We start from the raw sequence: 12,139 nt of genomic DNA, 5'->3' as shown, positions 1-12,139 counted from the left end.
GCCAACCTGAATTACAGTAATAGCCTGCGACATTCGTATTATGTTCTGCTGAAGTGTGTGCAATCAGCTTCTGGTTGGACTTAATGCCCCTGTAAGTAAAAGAAACATAGAACAAAAAGCATGAGATTTTGTAAGCAAATAGTCCCTTGGAAATCTGGCCTGTTCCTGGAAGAGTTAACTCACTTAGAAACCTTTTAGCGAGCCATATTGATTACGTGGATGTGTTCACAGCAGCTGTGGATGTTGCAGTAACAGTGAACGGAAGCAGTTTATCAGTGCATCAGTTATTTTCCTGGGACAAAAACGAGCTTTAATTGGACTAATGATGATGGGTTCAATCTGATGTTGAAGCTATCTGGCCGTCACAAAATTATCTTTCAGTGAGCTCATCTGTTTTGCAAGGAAGCGACTCATAATCTCATAGGATGGAAAACGTGCCGGTTATTTATAGTCAGTGATTTTATTTGTAAGGAATATCATGACTTCACAAGTGTGGGGGCACTAATCTCCCTGGCAAAGCGTTTACCCTCGTCTAAGGGAGCTGTTCACTACAAAGGGTGCCCCTTACTTAAATGGGCCGTTGGACAAATTTGCACCACTGGCTCTCACTGGCCTGTAAAAATAGCAGATGCATCACCGTGTCCTGAACGCATAGCGGCCGAGAACCGACTGCTCTCTGGAAATGAGGAGGTGGGACACAGTGAGACAGAGGAGACCATGTTCCTGACTGAAGTGCTTGGGCTGGCCGAGATTCATCTTGGCCACAGTACATGAGCCTTGGAGAAGGTACCATGACTGCTGGCTGCTGAAGCCCTATGGGTGGGGGTCCTCAGTGAACATATGGGCTCATGGTACTAAGAGAAGGGTGGTGAGAGAGTCTGCTTCTTCTCAGTTGTCTCCTGTCCAGCTCTAGACTAGCTAGTCTGGAGTTAGCTTTGGTCTTCAGTAGGTATGTATTTGCTTTTGGCACCTGCCCCCAGGGCCACCCGTAGGGATGAAAATACCCTTCTGGTTATGTTTGTGGAGATGGCTGCRGACCATGAGGCTAGCTGGAGGACATCTCCAAGAGATGAGACCAGCCAGTGGCTGGGACAAACAGAGGAGTTGTTAATCATGAAGCAGAGGTGCAGTGGCATTTCTGGGAGGATCAGTGAACCTGCAGAGATCACTGCTGGCATGGGAGGAGGGAGACTGTGGAGTTGAGACTTGCTTCTCCTAGAGTTTTGTTGGCAGTTTGACAGGACCTCGAGGCCTTGAGCATGGTCTCAGTGCAACGTGCATCTTCAGCAGGACATGGTCCAGCCCCACGATGGAGGAAACAGGCTGTGAGGGCTCCCCGGACAGGGGATGGGGCTTACAACCCCACGCTGCTGCTTTGAAGGTGGCTTGGGGCCTCCTGCCTTGCAGCCATGGTGTCCCTCGGCTACCAGCAAGCTGACAGGCCGTGGACAAGTAGATACACACGCGAGGGCTTTGCAGGATGAGCTGGGACTGTCAGCTGAAAAGGCTAAATGTAAGAGTGTTCCTTTAAGTCGTAATCTTTCATGGAATATCACACTTAGTTGTCATAGAAACCATGGCATCACCAAGATTTACAGCTCCGATCCAGCCAAACAGTTGAGCATTTGCTTTTAATATAAAGTACGTGCTTAAATCCCAGTTATTTCTATGGTGCTGCTTGTGTGCCTAGAGCGAAGCCTGCACTTCGTTTTTTCCCTGGATGAGAGTGATGTGGCCCGCTAAAACCCTCTGGTTGTTTTAATTAAGCCAAAATAGCGTGCGGGTTTCACAGTCAGCAAAATTACAAATACAGGGCTGTTTTAAAGATACTACAAATACAAGGCTTTTAGGGGACTGTATTGGAGACTGAATGCTCGATTAGATCACATCCCTGCTTCTGCAGCCTTAAAAAACATTAGAATAATCTGGTCTATTTTCATAATTACTTCCAACACTTAGACACTGGATGTCTTTTAATTCAATTAATTGTATTAAGAGAATAACGTTTTTAAAATTACTCTAGAGAATGTAGAAGTTTGATCATGATTTCAGCCTAACAGAAGCAGTCATACTTCCAAATGAAATTTTGATATTGCTGCTCACAGGGTATTTTGTATTTCTCTTTAAAGACTCRGTTTCTGGATTAAGTATTTAAGAATTGCAGTTTTCATTATTAAGGAGTGTTTTAGCACTCAAAGTGGCTGAGAAAAGCATGAAAATATGATCCTTATGTCTCCAAGAAAACAAAAGAAAACTTGGAGACAAAGAGAACCCTGAATGTATTTTAGTTTGAAGATCTGAGATTTTTAAAACGTCTTTTAATTGGGGACCATGACTCATGTRTCTTTCAACAGGAGGCAATGTTATTTATTCTGTTCAATTCCTATTGCAAATACATTTGAAAAATAACATGTAACATTTTACTCATTCACAGTAACTACAGTATTTTGTTCCCCAAATCATATTACAGAAAAAATACTCAGGTACTTCTTCAGCAAGGAAATGTCATCCTTCAGATGGAAACTCCTTCAGAGCTCGCTGAAGGCCTCCATTGGAGCTCCCTGGGCTGCTTATCAGAATTAAACAAGTGGTTTATTCCATATATTAGAACATATTCTGTACATTCCCAGCTTATAATTCCTGTTCGTTGGTCCTGTGAGTCATACGGTGTTATTTTTAGTCCTCTGGCTGGCTGATTTGGGTAACAAAGCAGTGAGAAGCCTGAATTAATCAGCACCAGATCAAGAATCCATTAAAGGTCGATGCTTTGGCTAATTTCAGTGGTTGATGACTGGATGTAGCCACAACCATACAGCTGTTCGAGAAGGTGAGACATTCGGGTCTGACCTGTGCTTGTGCCAGGGAGGCCTGTTCGGCAGACCTGACGCAGGTGACAGCGTTCGTGCTTCCGCGATGGCTTCGGTGCATTTGTGACACTTTCTGTCGGTGGGAAAACAAGACGATCCCAGAAGCATAAGCTTCTGTGAGACTGAAAGCAGAAGGTTCATAAACGTGGCTGAGTCACAATTCGCTTCCAATTCAAGCAATGTTTGTGGACAAATCTTTCTGCTATTTACTGAGCTGCACCAGCTGGTAAATCACTGTGCATTTCTAAAAGCTCTTCTTGTAAAAAGCGAAAATCTTGTGAATGAAAAAGGGCCCGAAAACGTTACTGGCTAATCTCCTTGCCTGGAGAGGAAGCTGTGAGCCTTTGTATACCTGCAAAGATAAATTGGGGAATATTCTGTTGATTTTACTGATTCCGGAGTGCCTGGAGAAAAAGACAGGATCAAATCTATACAATCATTTTGTTAAATACCTCAATCAATGTAAAAAATGAAAGAGTTATAGTCAGTCATAGTCACTCACGAGGCCAACAGCCATAGCGGGATAGTTCCTCAGATTAGATGTTTGAATTAATAGTACTGTATACTTTTCCTTAACTTAAGCCCAGATCAGCTGCCAAGAAGCTGAGGAAGAGACAGGCAAGGGGAACAGTAAACCACTTTTCTCTGTCTTTCTTGCAGGGCTTGTCAAGAGATTGCTCAGTTTTTGACAAAAGCTCCTCTGCAGCTCAGAAGTCACCCTATTCCAGTGCATTCCCAGCCATCCCTTTTAGGCAACGGATAAAATGTGATTGACTGTCCTGAATGCTAGGAAACAATTTGAGAGCGCAGAAATGGGTGTCTGCTCTCTTTTGTCGGTATCTCTTCTTTAGCTTCAGGGTCACTGGCATTACTGCTTTTTTTGCCTCCCAAGCACAGAAAGTATTAACACCCCCCCCCAGACCTGGTGGGCCTGCACCCACCTCCCATCCCACGCCTGGGTGCTCTGCAGGCACCCACCTGAGGTCAGCGGGCGGCGCACAGTGGCCAGGACCCACACCCTGTGCCACAGGAGCCCTGAGCTGGAGGCAGCTGCCAGAGCAAAGTCCCTTGGGGGAAGATTTGTTTTTAATCCTCTTTCTGCAGCAAAATCCCTCAACGCTAGATGGTAGTGTGTGCTCACCGAAAAATGCCAGCGTTGCTGATGGGATCTGTCAGAAATCCTTCCTGAGCCTCGTCAGGGCTGTTAATGCTGTCAGGAGCCTATCAAAAATTAAAACTGGGTTGTCAGTGTGGCGAGACTTTGCTCCCTGAAACATCTGGGCCGGGGAGCTTTCTAAGCATTCTCTAATCAACATGTCTTTGCTACAGCTCACCTTGTCCAGCTTGCCTTGTCACAGTGAAATCACAGAGTCACAGCCAGCTTTGCCGTCCTGCGTGCCTCRGACTGCTCCTGCCCTTGCTGGACCATTCTCAGGAGGCTCTTCGGCACCGCGGCATTCCTGGGGAGATTTCCACCGCCCCTCACTTCACAGTGGCAGGAAGCGTTGGGATTACATTCAGGTCACGTTTTCCTTTTCACAGTTGAATTTCATTTTTCATGCTTAAATCCTCAGCTTCCTCCATATATCAATACTAAATAATCCCTCTCTGCTTAGTGCTTGCAGCTTGCAGATACTGCGAGCCAGAACACCCATGCAGGGCCCTGCAATCGCATGTACGCTGGGCTGTGTGATCTGGCCACGGGTTAATGTGGGGAGGGGATGATAAAGGCCCTTTAACTCCTTCCCTCCCGCCCTGTTCCTCTCCTCCTGTGCCTGTGGSAGCTCGTGTGTCCGTATTTAACCATTCTTTAGTTATGGTGCTCATATGAGGCTGGTTCTCCAAGCCAGCTAAATCTTCCTTAACCAGATAGGGGATGTGCTTTCCTTCCTTTATGCAGCAATACTGGCACACACCGCCTAACGGTACCCTGACCTTGTTCTTGCTGCCACACGAAGGAGTAAACTCATGTCCAATTCGTGGTTCTCTGTTATCTCAACTCCAGCCAGACCTTGCTGTTTTCCAGGTTTCTACCTCTTTTAGGATTCCACACACACACATCATGTATTTTATAATTTGCACTGGTTTTCAGTGCTAAGTTAGACTTGCATAAGACATGTTTGACCATCTGTCTGTCTTGTTCTTCTACTCCCCAATAACTCCTGAACCTGTTGTCCAGTTTAAACTAAATTTCATAGAAACATAGAGGTCTTAAAATGTTACGTTCCACAGATGTTCTAAAAATGAATAACTAACTAGGGGAGAGAAAGCATTCCCCCTCTGGGAAATATTGCTAGAACCCAGGTCTTATCCTGTCTACAAACCAGAGCTCACCTGCACATACTTACTAGCCAGGCAAAATATACTCTGAAACCAGCCACAGTATCTGCTGCCTCTTCCATAGCCAAAACAGGTGGCGGATGGGGGAGGAAATTTAGAGAATCCTTTAGAAAGTGTAAGTGTGGAGACACGGGGAGGAGGATCAGGAAGGGTGGGGAGATTCATAGAATGAGACCAAGTGGGATGTAGTGTGATGGTGATATAAAAACATAAATCTATAGGAAATCAGGATTCACTAGGCTTGTGGCTTACAGGTCAGGGAGTTGTTTGGTCTTTTACCGTTTCTGATTTTTCTGCACCTCTTGGAATTATTTCCTTGTCCTCATTATTCAAAACACCTCTCACTTTGTATCATCTGATAATTTCATCAGTCATCGTCTCTTCTAGATCACTATGAAATCTTTGAGATCAACTCTAACACAGCACTACCATAATCAGTTTTAAACACATTAAATACCTTTTCTCTGCTCAGTAATTTGCTACTTTTATTCCCTGTTCACAGTTCTTAAGCCAGTTCTCAAGCTATGTGGGTGCTGTTATGTCAAAAGAGATATGAAAAATGTTATATTGAAATTTTTGTGATTCAGTCTTTCAACAGTTTGTTTAAAGCCAAATATGTTGGTCCTGCCACTTTCTTTCCATTCACTGATGTTGTAAAGCTATAGGAGGTTCCCTTCTTTAGAAACTGCAGGACAAATACAACTGCTTGCGAGTCTGTTATCCTTCAGCTGTGTTAGTGGCTTTTTGTGCTCAGAATTTGTTCCTTGTGGGAAAAGWGTCAGACTTACAAAATGGTAATTGCTAGGATCATTCTCTTCTTAAGTTTGGCCTTGCATTTAATTCTCTGAGACTGCTGTTTTCTGTGACTTTTTCTCAGTAATAAAGTAACTCTTCATCCTTCAGGTCATCTTTATAATGTCTTTATATGGAGAAAATTGTCTTATCTTTTCTGTTCTTCTTTCATCTGTACAGATAAGGGTTAATTTTCCAGCTTAACCACTTTTTTCAGTGCTGGATCTACCAAACTAGATTTTCTGTGTTTGGTATTTAAAGATCATTAGAAGCAGAGTATGTAAAAAATCCATACTAGATCTTGATAGGTCTTGACTTGTAGTTTATGGACCCCTGTGGCCTGCAAATGAGAGAAACATTAAAAATCACTGGTCTAGCTTGCCCATATCTTTACTCCCACGGATGCTTCGTGGCCTTGGTGAAGCATTGCCGGTCCTGTCATGGTGACAGTGAGAGCAAAGTGCTTATGAGGTACATTAGGGAGCAACTTGACTGACGCCAACCCTGTTCCATAAAACCGTCGGCATCCGTTGAACTGGGTGCGACACCTTTCACTGCTTCCCAAAGGGCTCAGACCTGAGCCCCCTTCCACCCCTCCTGCTCCACRTCCCCCCGAGCTCTCCCAGCACAGAGGAACGAACACAACTGCAGCAGGGCTCTGACAGTCCTTACGGCACTTTCCCTGCTCCCCTTGGGCAGGGAGAGCATTGGGGTAGGACGGGGCAAGGCCAGAGAGGGCAGAGTAGTGCCTGGTTCAGCCTGCGACAAGGCTGGGCGCAGGCCTGCTGCACAACGGGCCCCAGGCTCGGCGTGTCTTAGCTCTTCTCGACTGATAACCTGGGCATCAGCAGGACAAATCCCAGCACTGACACCAGCTCACTGTGTAGCTTTGAGAAAGTCTCTTCCTAGGCTGGGTCAGAAATTAAGCTAGCTGAGTTACTGCAGTGGTGGAGCATGTTCAGGTCCTGAAAGTGTCTGTGCATCAAGTTCGGCAATGACAGTGTTTCCCCAAAGGTATCTGACTTCCCCCATCTACAGAAGGAGGATGCATCCTGTGCCTAGCACTTTGCACTTTCTGCTGAGGGTGTGATCAGAGACAGTCCTGGCACTGGCACTGCTTTGTTCCCCAAAAGCTAAACTTGCCTACAAAAAATAATCACAATAACTGAAAAGCCCTGGATGCTGCGGTTGCTGCGATACATCTGATTAGTGTTTTCCAGGCTAACTGATGTGCTGATGTGTGGCTGTGTCTGCAGAATCTGAAACAATAACTCCGACCTGCCCRGTTCATCTCAGTGCATGCCAGTTCTGATGACCAGTGTTGATGCTTTAAATAGTGACAGAGTTAACTATTTCACTGCCTATCAAAATTACAGAAGAAAGGAGATGAAAGAGCTGCACATTCAGCTGTGATTAAGAGTGCATCGCAGCAGTCTGAGTACTTGATCTAGGGATCTGCTCATTTTCCCTCACTCCCCCCTCCAGCCAAAGAGGTATTAGCAGGACTGAGCCTCATGTCTGACCTTTGCTCCCTGCCCATCCCTTGCTAAGCTTCTGCGGTGACAAGGGGAAATAAGCTGACTGAGCCCTGTAAGGCTCATGACTCTCTGTGGATCCCAAGGAAGGGCGGCAAGTCCCAGGGAGGCAGAGAACATGCATTATTATACTGTGAACCATGCTCCAGGCACCTACATCCCCCCTCACCCATGGAGGGTTTGGAAAAATGATCCCACATTTTCCTTTTGTCACAGCCTGTCCTGTTAGGTTATGATATGGCAAGCCTCAGGTACAGCTGCAGTGTTTTCTTGCTTTCATAGGCGTTTTTCATCTGTTTTTAAGAAGCTATGTGAACCCTCGAAGAGCAACACTAGGCATATTTCCTTACTGTACATTGTGAAGTGCTCACATGTAAGGAGTTTGGTTTCTGATGTGTTTGTACAGTGGATTCTAATCCCCATCCCCAGCACCGCAAAACTGTGATTAACGTGGCTTTGCTTTCCTGTGGCACCTTTCTGCTAATGAATTAATTCCCACGACCTTCATATGGAGCAGAAACGTATCATTACCCCTGCTTTGCAGACACTATTCAGCATTTCACTGTTCTGAAATATACTCTGTTCAGTAATATATCTAAATATGATCAGTACTACAAATCTACAAACATTAATGAAGTCTTAACAAAAAATTATGGATGTTTCCTATTTAAGATTACAAATGCTCTTCAGTGGCTGAGCAAAAACACTCTTAGGAAGGACCTACTTGACTCAGTTGCTGACAGCCACAGGGGAAGGATTCACAGAAATTGCARCTGAAATTACTTCAGCAGTCTCTGACCATCCTGCCTAGAACCTTGCTACATTTTTTTTTAATACTAAGCTCACTGTCAAAGTATTTGAGTCCCTGTGGGCACCTCTCTGACCCCTCTCCCTGCATGTCTGGGCAACAGCACTGCTATACATGCAAAGCTTCTGCAGGGTGTAAATAGGTTTTGAAATGTCATTCCTTAACAGGTACAGTTTTTAAAAGTAAAGTAGGTATTTAAGGGACTAAGCAATCCCATGTCCACTGCATGTGGTGTTTCTTGAAACTGCAATGTCCAGCAGTTTCATCACCTTTTATGTATTGATGTATTGGTTTTCTAAAGTGTTTTGAAAATGATTTCATTACTGAAGCAATGGCTTTGATGCTGAAAGCTCAGAAGTGGACACAAAGACCTGCTTTGGTGATGGAGAAAGCTTAGACTGTATCTTTGAAAAGCAGGATCCTCTTGATCTTGTACTTGACCCACGGTCTTTCTGCCATGGCTGTAACCTGCCTGTGCCCCAGGTTTCAGCACAGGTTCCCACCTTACCCTTTTCTGTCTGGGTATCAGCTATTGCTTGTCTTCTCATTTCAAGTTCTGCTGCTACCTGGGAAAAAACTTAAGTGTCTTTTCAATCCCAGGATCAGCTAAAACCAGTTTACACTTTCTCCCATCTCATTCACTTTATCCCTTTCTTTTCTTTCTCCTCCTTCTGAGGTTCAGGGGGATGAGAGCTGAGTCTTATTTCTAAAATGGCAGTTCCTTCGTCAGTGCCTGCCATTTCAACCCTCTCAGGAAGGCGACATCAGAATTAAACAGAAAGACCCTTTCTAAGGGCAAGGCTGTAAATGAAAGAAGTGAGATTGAAAAGCAAAACCATAAACTACCCTTGGAGAAAGAAATCAATCCTCTGTTAGACACAAACCCTCAAATGAATCTGCAGGAGCTTCAGTTTAGGAGGAAAGCTGGAAATATAGCAGACCTGGTAAAGGCATTCACAGGACAAAAAGGACTAACATGCACTAAAATTCATCCCTGCTCTGGTACATCCTTTCTTTAAGTCCCAAACAACTCTTGATGTTTTCATGGAAGTCCATCCATCCAATGTCATTGTTCATTTCCCTTCTACTGGCTTATCCAGAACTCATCTTCCCCTCCGCTCTCTTCTCCCCTTGCTGCTGGCCTCTCACCATGACATGCCTAGCTGATGTGTCGGAGACAGGGCAGGCAGTAAATGCTAATGGGAAAGAAAATTTTGGTCTGAATTGTTTGCCTCCTGCTTTCTTGCCAGTTCTACCTGAGAAAGCAGTGAGGAATCAGCTGGTTGTTCCAAGAGTTTCGGTTGAGGACTCTTAGAAAACTTGGTTATATTTAAATGAAGGGGAGGGAAAAGAAACAAGGAGGATTTTGAAGGTATGTTATTTTCATAACAGAGAGACTTGGCCAAAGTGCAGAGCCCTGGAAGAGAAACAAATCTAGCTGTATGGTAAATAGAGAGAGGCTCCCATGATGTGGAAGATGCACATTCAGGAAGAGGAAGGCGAAGGATGGATTCTGTAATGCCTGGAAAACGCTAGTACAAGTGAAAAGAAGGCACAAGAGTGGTGAAGCAAGCATCTGAGGTAAGGAATATGCATAAGTGTTTATTATTTTACTTGCATTTCTATTTTTTCTTCCACTAGGTAAGCTAAAGAACACTTGCATTTAGACCTCTTGCAAAACACAAGCCAGTTTGTTTCAGCTATCAGGTGTCCCACGGGGGACCCTGCAGACTCCGGATGCCCTAACTGGAAGCTCTGAAGATGGATGTGCACGAGCTGCTGAGGAAATCTGCAGCAATCAGTGCTGGTCCTGAGGACTTTGGGTTGATTCCCATTTCCACGATGGGGTGGTACACAGGGAAAGGCGAAGGTAGGAAAAGTAGTGCTTAGAAGCACTAGATCAAGGGAAGTTTAAGAGCATGTGTAGTTACTAGAATCTGACCCCTCTTGAGGGTCTCTGCCAGGATTAGCTTCCCATATTACCCAGAGATAATCAGGTCTTCCCCCGTGTACTTTCATTTCAGTCTTTGGGAAACTCAGGATTTCCTGAGTCCTTTTGTGACCAATGTGAGACTCATGTCCAAGCCCCTGGGCAAGTCCCTGAAGGAAAGAACAGGGATGAGTCAGACACGACGAACAACTCTTTACACCTCTGAAGCAATCTGCTGTATCCGGAAGAGTGAGGGATCCCTGATGTGTGCTGATGGTGCTTATCACAGAAATGAATTCCTAGGCAGAGATGTTACGTTGCAGCTTGCACGATGCGTCCTAAATATAGAGAAGTGCAACAGAATTAGGGGAGTGGTGTGTGTGCAGCTGCATGTCGCTTCTTGAAGCCTGCAACGGAAGGGCAGATTGAAGGAGCCGGGGAAGGTTCTAGACCAGACTTAAACAACATATGGCTTGCAGGACGCACTTGGCCGATTAAGCAATGTGTTTGGCCTGCCAGATGGGCAGRAGACACCGTGATGTTTGGATCACTGGGTGGCTGGGAGAAATTCTCCTGCCTTGCAGCCAGCTGGCCAGCTAGCGCGTGCATGGCACACACCCGGCCCACCAGCATGTACCCACTGCTCAGCTACCCAGCGGCCAAAAACCGGGGCATCACAGTCAACGAAGAGGCAGCAGATGAGGACACTGAAGGAGGACAAGGAGAATGAGAAGAGCGGATGTAGGGGCAGAGATGACTGTGGTAAGGGCATGATGAAAGGTGCGGTTTGAGCTGCTACGTTGGTGTTTAGAGCCTACGCACATATCTGCTGCAGTGAGGCATTCAAGGCCAAAATCCTGTTATATGAGGGGAACAGGACTGTGTCACGAAATTCATTCCTCTGCTGTTTCGTGCACCACATCATGCAATGCCTTACCACGTCTGGTTTGTTTGGTTTTCGTCTCCAGTATTCCCATAGAGAGGCTGTTCCAGGCCCTCCCTTTTCCATAGCAAGACTTGTTACAGCTACTGTGCCTTGTGCTTAAATCTTCTCTTATCTCACTAAGGTCTGTCTCCTGCCCGATGCTGCATGGACAGACAGCGGTTACATCCGCTCTGTGTTTGCTGCACAAGCCACACGATCTGTGCCAACGGGCAGTTCAGCCCTTTGAAGAAGATCGCATGCGCTTCACAATAGGAGTCTTTCAGATGATACCTGGAGAAAAACAGGGCTTTCTGCTCTCTGTGGACTTTCTGGCATCTTTCATTAAGAGTCTTTCAACCAGTGTCAACCTTTGCTGGCCCCTTTTGTAGCAAAGTATGTTGTTTGCAGCTCTTTTTGCTGGAAGGATAGGAGATTTCAAGCCCACAAGTCAATAAGGCTTCCATATGCTTGGAGCTGGGCATGTGTATAACTGCTCTTCTGGATCACGATTAGAGTTCTCACCACTTGACAAGATTCAGCTTGTGGTTTCTGAAGTGCTGCCAGTTTCTCTGGAATTAAAGATTTATATATTATATAAAATATCAATGCAAAAAAAGGCGATCCCCTATTCCAGTTTCTGGTGCGCGTGCACTGCATTAATTAAACGCTGCTCAGGAAACAGGACGGCCAGTGCAACAGTATCACTTGCACCCCAGTAACAATCCCGGGACTCCAGGAGAGAGACGATCCTTGCCCCCAAATAGCAGCCAGCTGTCTCGAGAGAGGCGGGAGGTGGAGAGCGGGATGCGAAGGCGCGGGGAGGACCTGCCCGGTGTCGCAGGTACTGCGAAGAGCAGCGGCCCCTCTCGAGGCAGCGCGCGCCCGCTTCCCTTGGGGAAGGCTGCGCGGTGGGCGAGGAGCTTGGCCTGCGCTGGCCCCTTC

At 45.8% G+C, this 12,139-nt stretch overlaps 1 protein-coding gene across 1 annotated transcript in view; it reads left to right on the top strand.

Annotated features, from left to right (window-relative positions):
* Positions 1 to 10,103: 10,103 nt before the first annotated feature.
* Positions 10,104 to 12,139, top strand: part of UBE2Q2 (ubiquitin conjugating enzyme E2 Q2) — a 54,311-nt gene continuing 52,275 nt past the window's right edge. The window contains exons 1-2 of the mRNA XM_026068379.1: positions 10,104 to 10,212; positions 11,914 to 12,038. Of these exons, the coding sequence (XP_025924164.1) occupies positions 10,104 to 10,212; positions 11,914 to 12,038 (234 nt within the window). The remainder of the gene's footprint in view (positions 10,213 to 11,913; positions 12,039 to 12,139) is intronic.

Source organism: Apteryx rowi, unplaced genomic scaffold (assembly GCF_003343035.1).
Source record: "Apteryx rowi isolate R43461 unplaced genomic scaffold, aptRow1 scaffold_27, whole genome shotgun sequence".
In the NCBI taxonomy this organism is placed as follows: Eukaryota; Metazoa; Chordata; class Aves; order Apterygiformes; family Apterygidae; genus Apteryx; species Apteryx rowi.
This window is presented reverse-complemented; position numbering and strand designations above follow the sequence as displayed.